This window comes from Camelina sativa, chromosome 3 (genome assembly GCF_000633955.1).
Source record: "Camelina sativa cultivar DH55 chromosome 3, Cs, whole genome shotgun sequence".
Taxonomy (NCBI): domain Eukaryota; kingdom Viridiplantae; phylum Streptophyta; class Magnoliopsida; order Brassicales; family Brassicaceae; genus Camelina; species Camelina sativa.
The window spans coordinates 5,387,881-5,399,485 of record NC_025687.1 but is presented as its reverse complement, the minus strand read 5'-3'; the positions used below and the strand labels follow the sequence as shown (position 1 = coordinate 5,399,485).

The 11,605-nt window shown below is 33.9% G+C and overlaps 1 protein-coding gene and 1 pseudogene across 2 annotated transcripts; one reads left to right on the top strand and one right to left on the bottom strand.

The window, feature by feature from the left end:
- Positions 320–3,213, bottom strand: LOC104778686 (annotated as a pseudogene).
- Positions 5,210–7,995, top strand: LOC104770987. 2 transcript variants are annotated; one of them, XM_010495462.2, is made up of 3 exons: positions 5,210–5,479; positions 6,215–6,378; positions 6,451–7,995. In XM_010495462.2, exons 2-3 carry the CDS (start codon positions 6,265–6,267, stop codon positions 7,834–7,836), a joined length of 1,500 nt encoding a protein of 499 aa, XP_010493764.1. In that variant the 5' UTR covers positions 5,210–5,479; positions 6,215–6,264; the 3' UTR covers positions 7,837–7,995. The 2 variants fall into 2 exon arrangements, with proteins under 2 accessions (XP_010493764.1, XP_010493768.1); XM_010495466.2 differs by having other exon boundaries at positions 5,210–5,532.

Sequence of the window (11,605 nt, the reverse complement as noted above, 5' to 3'; positions counted from 1 at the left end):
CTCCGCACTTACTTTGGAACTAGTTACAGTGGGTAGAACAAACTTTGGATGGTTTGAATTTAGCGAAATCACGGTACGCTTCTTCGAGAAGTTGATCATCGTCATACATTAATCATCACGTTAAGTATCACGAGCAAGAAACATGATGAATCATCTTGTTCAAAGATTAAAATTACGTGGTGGAAAGTGAGTTGAAGAGTCGACGTAAACAAGAAGATGTACACCATGCCTAGGGCTGGCTGATTTCATCTGTATAAAACCTTGTTTTATTCCAACATTCAAAGATAAAAAAAAGACAATGAAAAATGGTTATGAATTAATCTTAGATTAATACAAGTGTTTGTCAATGGGAAAACTTTTGACGGCTTTTATTCTACACAACAACAAAGAAGAACACAACAACACACAGACAGGTTAATCATTTGTCCAAGGAATCAATCATCAGTTTCCGGATTCCAATAACTCAGAAGGAAGACTAGTGATCAGCTTCTGTCTCAAGAAATCCTCAAGCCTCAACAATGAGATGATCATCGTCCCACTTATCACGGAAAGTGTCTGATTGTGTGGCAAGTCTGAAATATCCCCCCTCAATTTCCTGATATCTCCATTGTTCACCGGGGGGTGCACCAACTTGCTCGGCTATCCAGTCGAGGTATCGAATCTGATTCTGACCAAGTTTATGTGTGTATCTCTTAGGAAGCCCGTAAGTATCACGCATTGCATAATAAGCAGTAACGTCTTCCATCATTTTGTCTTCTGAAGGAAGCGTGACCCGACCGGACAAAACGGCAGCCACCCACTTGCTTTGTAGCTCAAACATAAAGAATTGCAGTGTCTGATTTCAGATTAAAAACACACACAATCTGATTAGAGGATGAAAAAATATCTGAAAAAAAAACCCAACAAAAGTAGAGTGAATGAGAAACTTAACCATCCAGGGTAAACCAATGAAGGAGAGCCCGGGAGAAAGCGCAGGTGGAAATACATGCTTGTAAAGCGGTCCAACACAGTTATCCTCAACGGTAATATAGCCATTGGTGTTGAGAAACGGGAAGTAGTATTTGTAACCGGTGCAATGCACAATGGTATCAGCTTGGACAACCTTACCATTCTCAAAAACAACCGAACCATCTTCGTTCGCATTTTCTATCTACAATGAAAAAGCAAAAACTGAATCAGCAACCCGTCTAGTATGATCAAAGTTCTCTCTGATCGATTCTACATATAATATTTTGTTATTTTACCATAGGGTGAAGCCATAAATTGTCGGAACCAGGAAGTAGTTTGTATGTATTAGATGGATTCGATCTAGAAGCGATATGGACTTCTTTAGCCACTCCCTTTATGTCCCTGCTGATATCAGCCCCACTCGCAAAATTTCCTATCACTACCACCACCTTTCATAGATTCCAGAACAACATCGTCAGATAATTGAATCCTATACGTTTCAAACTCACCAACAACAATACTTGAATTACTAATATAGAAATCTCAATTCTGGATTTTATATCGCATTTATTTTAGAACTAGTGATAGTGGATAGAACAAACTTTGGTCGGTTTAAATTTAACGAAATCACGGTACGCTTCTTCCATAAGTTAACCATGGTCATCACATTCATCATCACGATAAGTATCATCATTTTTTTGATGGCGATATTATATTGTTCCTCTCTCCAAGGCTCAATAGACGAGCAACGACACTGTTCGAGACCCAATTAAAGTACTCATATTGTGAGATCAAACTTGCTTCATGTGAGCTTTTTGAACATGGGAGTAAATTGTAGATCAGTTAGAAAATGCGTAAATTTCTTGGAGATACCCAAAGATTTAAGTTTAGCATAGAAACCAATGACATCATCCATCATTTAGTCCTCCGAAGGAAGCTTAACCCGACCTGATAGAGTCGACGCGACCCACTTGCTTTGGATTTCAAACATAAAAAAAATTGAGTAAGTAAATATATATTAAATTTATGTTTTGTTGATTTCTCAATTTCTGTGCTCTTACCGTCTGATTAATATGTATATTGCTATAACGAGAACTTTCCTTTCCGTATGCATCAGAATTAGCTGCAATATGGACTTCTTTTGCTAGCGTTGTTATATCCTTGCTAATGTCTCTTCCACTGGATTGATTTCCTATCACTCGTACCACCTACAAACATGTCAAAACAATAACATCTTGTAATCTTTAGTATAATCTATAACAAAAAGATTCAAGTAATGGAAAATAGACTAAAAAGTCAAAGTGATTTCGTAGACTTTTGTTATTACCTGATCTTCGAATGGATCCCGAACACGATAACTCTGGCTATGGATCTGCTTTCCTGGCCATGTGTCTATCCCTGATACAAGAGAAATTACAAAACCCGCACCTTTAGTTCAAAAACGAATCATGATCTGGTTCGAACCATGTTTAGATTTATTTATTTGAAACTTGAAAGATATAGGTGATTATGTTATAAAATAAATTAAATATTTTATTATCACACGATTTAGCATTCAACAATGATACTATTTGGATTTGTTTAATTTTGATACACTTTTATTGTTAAGAGACATTTAATGGTTTTGGACACTTTAAATTTTAAATTACTTACCAGGAATATGAGCAAGACGGGGCTTAGTGAAGTGACCATTGCAAACGACGACTGCGTCGAAGATATCTTTACCAAAGACACCTCTTGAGCTCTTATACTGAACTATCCATTTAAGACTGTTCTCCGCCGCTGGCTCCACCCGCACAACCTCGGTCTCGAATCGGATCATCTCATCGATCTTGAACTCTTTGGTGAAATCTTGAAGGTACATCATGACTTCCCTGTGATTCGGGTACCGTCTCGAGTCTCTGGCCTCGTCATCACGTCGTGTTACGAACGGGAACTCACAATAGCCCATACACTCTCGTGGGAGATTGGTGCGGAGGGACTGATAGACGCTCGAGTGGACGATGGTTCGATCCGGGTCAATGCTCAGTAAGTCTGTCTCGACGTTTGGAGTGTAAACCCAAAGTCCTCCCACTTGTTTCTGACGCTCAAATACGGTGACCGTGTGATCTTCACGACAAAGCTCTCGAGCTGCCACGAGCCCGGCGGCTCCTGCTCCGATCACGGCCACGTGACGTGAGCTGATTGAGTTAGGCGGCAGAGTCATATCTGTTTCCTTGAAGAGTGTCATGTGCGTACAGTGTACACGGTACTTTATAGGTGTAAACGTTCTCAAATCTGACCCAATATTATGGATTTATTTTCCAAATCTCCCTACGTAATTCTTGTTATGGGATTGAAAATAGCGCAACCTGTTTCTGACACGCGTAAGAAATTATACACGTTGCATGACTATACTTTTCTCAGCGTTGTTTTTTTGTCCAAGTCAAACTGTCAAACGATAACAAATCTAAGGTAATGTAGTAAACATTACGAGAATTAAGGGATTACGAGAATTAAGGGCAGCAAAAACAATAAAAGAGGATTAATGACGATTAAACTGAAATTTTTCCAAATATAATCAAAACCAAAATTTATATTTTATTGTAGCTATCATAAAGAATTTATATGCTCTATTTATTATTATATTAAGAAATGATTTTATACTCTATATTATTTAAAGGACAATAGTTCTTTTTTTTCAAAAAATGTCAATAATTTAAGAGGAGGATTATTAACTAAAGAAAACAAAAAAAAATGTAGAAAAACAAGACAAGTACAACTTTTTCCGAGAAAAAAGAATCCGAAAACCAAGACAGTAATGGTTTCATTGTGTACATGAAAGGAGAAAATTCCAATTCCATCCCCCCGTACGCTGAACGCCTAAAACGATAGAATCGAGAAGGACCTTCAAAGGAAGGAAGTACGATACTACCATATGTTTACACATTATATACTATTACAAAAATTAGTATTGTTGTCAAAAAAAAACTACAAGTTAATAATACTAGTAGTATTGGTTTAGATCGTACGAGATAGTATAATAATAACTTAGAGGAGAAGAGAGAGAAATACAGTAAAACCTCTATAAATTAAAACTTTATAAATTAATAAACACTATAAATTAATAAATTTTGCTGGTTCCAAGTCGGGCTAGTGTAAAAATTAACAATATTCGATAAGATAATAAGATAATAATTTTTTCGAAATCTCCTTATAAAATATAGTTCCAATAATATCATAAATTAATAATTATGTAAATTTATATATATATATATATACTGATATAATAGTGTATGTTTCTCCTAAAGCTCAATTCTATAGAACAATTGTAATGTTGTATTTTCAACCTATAATAATATCTCTAAAATATTTTATAACATGTCATACAAATAATTAAAATTTAAAGTTTTAATTTTTAGATATGCATCATTTACAATTTGATAATTTGACAGATTATTAAAATAGGAGAATTGATATTATTATTCATAGATTTGAATTTATGTGTCTCATGTGTATAAGTCAATTTGTCTATAATATTTGTAATTTATTGTAAATAGTGTTTTCTAAATATTACAAGTTCAATTCCTAAACCATAAAATTTATAACATCCGAAAGTTTAATCTTATTTTGCTATAGTTGTTCCAATTCATGATTTTTTAAAAAATAAACAATTAAAAATATATCTATAAATTAATAATTATTAATTTACACTATAAAATAATAATTATTAATTTATAGATAAATTAATATCACTATAAATTAATAAAATGTCTTAGTCCCAACATTATTAATTTATAGAGGTTTTACTGTAAATCAACCAATAAATACTTGTGGGGAAGAATTGCAATAAAAAAGAATGAAAGATGGAAAAAAAGCTGGAAACTAATAACTGGGCTACTACTACAAAAAGCCTCTACTCTGTCCCAAACACTATGTTATGTTTGGTCCTCTTCTTCTTTCCTCAACTCAACCCAACACAGATCTGACCATAATAATCTCCCACTACACGACAGCTGCAACAACAACAACATATATACTCTCTTTTTTAATCGTCAATTTAATGATATATCTTTCCTTTTTTAAAAAATCGTCAATTGTCACGAGTAAACAACCCCATTCGATCATAATTAGAAAAAAAGGAAATAATAATAAAGTGAGGAATCCTAAAAACACACACCTAAAAAACCTTTTTGTCAAATAAAAAATAAATAAATACTCAAATAAACTTTGCGTTTATTTTTCTTATAAAGTTAATAAATCTCAGAAAAAGATAGCTCTGATGTTCGCACACTAACCACTAAGGAGAGACCCCTTTTTCTCTCTCCTCTCTCTCTCTCTCTCTCAGATTTTGGGAGAGTCTCCTCTCTCTCGCTCCTCATGATCCTATAATATAAAAAAATTTATTGGTGATAATTACAGATACACGTTATATGTGTATATTGATGGAGACAATAACCATTGGAATCTGACCCATTGGATCTCGTTTCTTCTTGAGATATTTTTCTCCTGTTCTGCTCGTCTCCAGATCTGTTCCTCAATATCTCCATTGGTAAAGCTTCAAGCTTTATTTTATCCTCTCTCTCTCTCTCTCTCTCTCTCTGGGTAATTCTTAAATTTTTAAGTAAATAATAATTCATGTCTTTTTATAGTGTTTTCTTCTTCTTCTTATTCTTTTTACTCTTGTGTTTTTGTTCGTCGTGAAGTTGATGCTTTTACTTTTAGCTCTAAACAGTTGAATTCGGATTTAGGAAAATAGATATTTATATCTACGTGAATGTGAAATACTATGAATATAGCGTTTATGGAATCTCCCACTAAAGCATTACTTATTTGTTTGCATACTCAAGTATAATCATTAGTTTGAAAGATTTATATGTGTGTGTTGATCATCATCATATACACTAGGTTTAGTTTTAACACTACAAGTTTAGGAGGGTTTAGCATATATGTATTGGTTTACATAGGAACAGAATTAAGAATTCTAAATTTGATTCCTTTTTATTTAAGATCATCCTGATTTTTTTTTCTGTGTTTTCATTTGATAACTGGTCTTAAATAATGAGCATTGCTGGTGTAGTTGTTTTACTTCCATAGGCTTTGATCTTGTTCTTCATTTCAATCTTTTGAGCTGTAAATTTAGCTTCCATGGATGTTCAGTTTGTGAACTAATGGTTGTTTTGTTTCTCTCTTGTGTTAGAATGCTTATGTTTGATCCATTTATACAGTTTGATTTTTTAGGTATTGATCTTCTCATTTTTTCCGATTTTCTATTTGCATATGATAGGGACGGGACATAAGAAATAGAATAAAAGAGTTAGACCAGACGAAACTGCCATGTATTTCTTCGGTTTGTCCAAAGAAGAAGTGTTGTCACAGAAACATGTTGTATCATATAAAGAGACTTGTAAGCAGAATCCAATCAGTATGGTCACTCTATTTGGGAGACAGGTAATCATGGTCACTCTGTTTGTTGTTAAGAAAAAACAGTAGAATAGATTGTTCACAAGGTTTTCATTTCAGGTGTATCAGGTGAAAAGTGAGAGCTCCATGTCCAGTGATGGATATAAGAGATTAAACTCCCCTAAGCTGTTGACTAAAGATATCGATCTTCAGCTTCCTGCAGATCACTATGCGTATAAGAACTTTCATGAGACACTTGGTTCCAGGAAATTTTACGGCATTGGTGGTTCTCGAAACACCGTAGAGTTGGGGTATCATTCGGGTACCGAAGCAAATAATGTGAAGGAAGCATCAGCCACAAACTGGAGTGGCAAGAGAAATCCAAGAATTGTTATTGATCTTGAAGAACCACCTCCTCCCTCATGGGTCTCCGAAACAGAGAAAACAGAGCATGTTGCAACTTCTGTTAGCTATGTTACTATGAGAAATCCTGAAACAAAACCGTCCTTCTTCGATCGGATCAGCTCAAACATTCTGAAGGCAGTGGATCAATCTCTTCTTGTTGAGGATGTTAGTGATAAGACAAGTAATGAGGAGGAGCCAAGTTTACTGGATCTTAATAGCGCTCCGGTTGATGAGTCTGCTGTTTCTGAGCCTCATTATTGTTTCTTACAAGATTTGAACTGTCCATACATCGAAGAGACAGAAACGAGCTGCGAGAAAAGTGGAATAGATGATGGCCCTACTCCGCTTTGCTCTCCACAATGCCAAGATGTTCATGAAAAAGACGGCACAGCATCTCCAGCTTCATATACTTCTTGCTGCACTACTGAAAACAACTCGAGGACTGAGTCAAGAATAAATTCTTCTCCTCGAGCATTAGAGCCTTCTTGCCGAACCCGCCTTGAGTTTCCCGGCACAGAAGAAGACTTACAGGAGGAGAATGGATGTTGTAACGAAGAGGAAGATTCATCTGAAGTGATTCAAATGGCAGCTGAATCATTAGTCCACATATCAGAGATTTCATATCAAAATCAAGACTTGCAGTTAAAGCTTGTGTCAAGAACCAACAGCTTATCTCAAGCTCAAGACTTTTCAGATAAACTTGAGATGGGTAAAGCGGAACCAGGATGTTCATGCGATTCATATGAGCGACACACGTTAGGAATAAGCGAAACCAACACTGAACAAGACTTCTGTGTGTCATCAATGGCTCTAGATGAGCTTAATAACAACATCAGAAGAGATAACAACAAAGAGATTGGACTCAAGCTGAGAAGAGGGAGAAGAATGAAGAACTTCCAAAAAGAGATACTCCCGTGCTTAACGTCACTCTCTAGACATGAGATTCGGGAAGACATTAATATCTTAGAAGCAGTTTTGAGATCAAGAGAGTACAAGAAGATGCAGGGGAAGACGAAAGATGTCAAATTCAGAGCAAACGCAAAGAACAAACGTTCAGTGCTGCAGAGGTGCGTTGGTAAAAGAAGGCGAAACACCGAATGAAAATATCGAACACCTTCACGAGTTTCTGATTCTTTCATACAATTGCTTTCATCATGTAATCTTATAACAGTCTGTGATTTCGATTTATTTGCTTTAACTTATGACATTGATTTATGATAAGAGGTAAAAACTAGTGACACAGTTTCTCATTCTCTCCCATATTGTTGTTACTTCAGCCTATCTTTACGTTTTCAAGTTCTCGTTATAGATAATTTAGAAGTTGAATGCAATCTTCAACTACACCATATGGATTTGTCCCGCTTTGAAATTTCCAATTAGAAGAAGTTTTCTAGCCGACTGTGTTGATTCCATCACTTCGAATTTTGAATTGTCTTAGGTTATCGTCGTGTATGTTTTGAGTCATACATAGATGGACTCAAGACCTTAGCTTAGACCAAACAATATATGATAAAAATTCAAATAGGCGTGAATTGTTGAACAATAACAAAAAAAAGGCTTATATGTTTACATATCCAAGCCCACTTTACGAGCTAGACCTCAGAGTCCAGACTACTCTACAATGAGTTAGCAACCCAATAAACTTTTTTACTATTATACTAGATTTGAACCTTTTTTACTATTATACTAGATTTGAATCCGCGGTACATTAAATTTTATAAATTGGATTACAAATGAAGTAAAATTTATATATATAAAAAACTAATATATATATATATATATATTGTTTGTGCATGTCGATGTAATATATAAGCTTATTAATATAATATAGGTTTTAACCCGCGGTGCACTGGAAAATAAATGTGTTAATTTAGATTGATATAGTAAGATGATTTGTAGATGTAGTAGTTTACATCAAATACTGGTTATTCGTATTTGACGCGTTTCAAAAATAAGGGTAACAATGACTTTAAAGTCCATTATCGTGTAATGATTTTTTATTATCGGTTTTGTTATTTGATCTATTACCGCCGAATTATACGACCTAACATATCCGCTTTATTAATATAATATAATAGATAAGTATTTTATTTAGTTTATAAAATTTATATATATATATATATATTTTTATATGAATATTCTGACCTGATTTGCTTTCATTTTTGGTATGATTTTATATTTCATATATATTATATGTTAGATAATTTCATTTTCTATTGTTTTGTGAATTTTTTGTGTATTAAATATTTATTACTCATATATTGAAAATGTGATTAGAATACAACAATTTGAGAAAGCGTTTTAAAGATATATAAACTTATGATTTTGTAAATTAAGATTACACTTAATATAGATGTTTAATGTTTTGATACAACTACCAACAAAAAAATGTAGCTAAAAAGTTTGATTATACTGAAGTGACAGTGCGTTGTAGAGAGCTTCTTCGTCTCTCATCCTAGCCAGTATAGCACATGAATCCTAGCAAGTAATATTAAATCCAAATTAGGTATCAAATTCAAAATAATGACAAAAGAGATAAAAAGGGGAAAAAGGTACCTTGATTAATAAGAACCTAGCAAGTAGTACTAAGAGTGATAATCTGTCAACACACTCATCTACACAAACACAAAATTTATGTATAAGTGATAATCCATAGACTCGAACCTGTCTCAAGAGTTGGAGAATCTTATTTAGTCTTTGGGTCTATAACATTAATAATGTATCTTCAAGAAATTGTTGTAACAATTCTATTCTCATTCAGTTTCTTAGGATTTATTCATCATGACAACTGTGGTGATTAACAATCTCTTTCAAATTGCTTCATAAGTGATCAACAAAGAGAGAAAATAGAGTCATCATCAAAGGAACCACAATAAAAGATTTTACCTTCTCAAGGCACTCACATAGCGATATTGGTGGCTTCTAATCCATGTCAGGATTTGATTCAAAGTCCCGAATAAAGAATAATGGTTCACACTCCATCTGCAAAGCAAAAAGAGAGAGAGACAGAGAAAACTAAAGAGACTGAAAATCCATTAATTTAATGCACATCCAAACCACAAAGACTGTATTCTCTCCATCTCCTGTTTAGTTTGCTGCTTTTTCTCAAGTCATCTCCGCTCTTCTCTGTGAATTTTGCTGCAAAAATGCAAACACCCATAAATCTGATTACATTTTATACACTCAAGTTTAGATTTTTAGTCGATTAGGATATGGATTAATGTACCATGGTTTCATATTTATGTTTCTCGTAAGAGACATAGACTTGTTTGACGTATTCCCCAAAGCCAATAACCTATTTCATATGTAAAAAAAAACACAAATAAAACCATAGAGCCTCTAAGCTAAACATCAAACAATGCAATTGGTCGTTTTACAACGACAGAAAGGAGCACGACCACCGGGAAACCAAGTAATTTCTGACTTGATTCCAACATCGTACAACACTTGGATCTTGGTTTCAACATTGTATTGTTTCTTCTGCAGGTCTAATTGTTGGACCGGTTCTCATTTTTACTTACATAATCCTTATTTGCATCATTCTAAAACTGCAGTCATATACACAACACATTCACACACCAAGTTACATGATCTCCAGAAGCCAACTTCTCTTCCTTGAAATCCAAATCCAATTTCTACTCATCAGCTTCAGAGCCCAAGCTTAGTCGATTGACCATGAAAGACATCTTCTTCTTCTTCTTCTGGACGGCGACGATTGACAGGGGATAGAAAAGAAGGTCAAATTAAATTTATTATTTAGAAAGAAAAATAAAAGTTACAGGATCCGCGTGTTTTTAAAACGGATTCGGTCAAACACACGGGTCTTCTTCTACGAAACTGGTCGGGTAATCAAATTTCCATTTTTCCTGACGATTGTACCCTTCTCAATTTCCAGAAATGTTTTCCTTTTTGTAAGATTGAGTGGCAATTTGTGTAAATACTTGAATAATTTTAGACATGTTAAAAAACGTACTCCTCTTTTAATAATAGGAAGATTTCTTCTAATCAAGTGAATGTGGATAGAAGTTACCAATGTATAAAAGATGCAAGTCTAATGATTACATTGATAACACTGACATGGATAATAGAAAAAAAATTGTGGAAAATATACTAGATTAGTCTCATCAAATACTGCGATAAATATGTCCACTAAATACCAAAAATTCCTTTGCATTTGAAAATTAAAAAAAAAATCCGGCTTTCAAAGAAAAACCATTTCATTTTTAACCGAAAAAACTTAGAATATTTGAGTGATGAGTAAGAAATAATTAACTTTCAGAAAATCGGAACATTCGAAGATTTTCTTGTCGATTTGTCATTGAGCTGTTACAAAAGTAAAAATGCGTGATTTTGTTTGAATTTTTTTTTTAATGTTAAATATCTAATGAAAATAATATATCAAGTAATTTTTTGCTTCCCCCCATATGAAAGTGTGATTGTTTTAAAATTGCATATTATGATTTATCACATTAGTTAAAACATTGATAATAGAATACCAAGTAGTCAAATATATACATAGATATGTTAAAAATATATTCAATAAACAAACGCTTATTTTTACCCACAGTTTTATAGGGGGTGCTGAATCGTCAATGTCACCAGTGACCCCATATGAATCTATGATGGTTCGATCTGATTGTAAAGCAGTTGTGGTATTTTGTGACAAGTAGACAAAAAGAGAAAAGACAAACCAATGACTGGGAAAAAAGTAATTCTCCCCAGTCCCCCCCTTTCTCCTCTCGTCTCTTTTCAAAGTCAAATACACATTAAACTAAAGAATACTAGTATCCTTTAAACCAAAAGTTCATAATTACTCGTTGTGATTGGCTCACGTAGTATCCCGATCCAAAAAAAGTCTCACTTCATCATT

Coding starts and splice junctions, on each gene's coding strand:
- LOC104770987 (XM_010495462.2), top strand. CDS start 6,265: ATGTATTTCTTCGGTTTGTCCAAAGAAGAAGTGTTGTCACAGAAACAT. Junction 6,379..6,450: donor TCACTCTATTTGGGAGACAG/GTAATCATGGTC, acceptor TTTTCATTTCAG/GTGTATCAGGTGAAAAGTGA.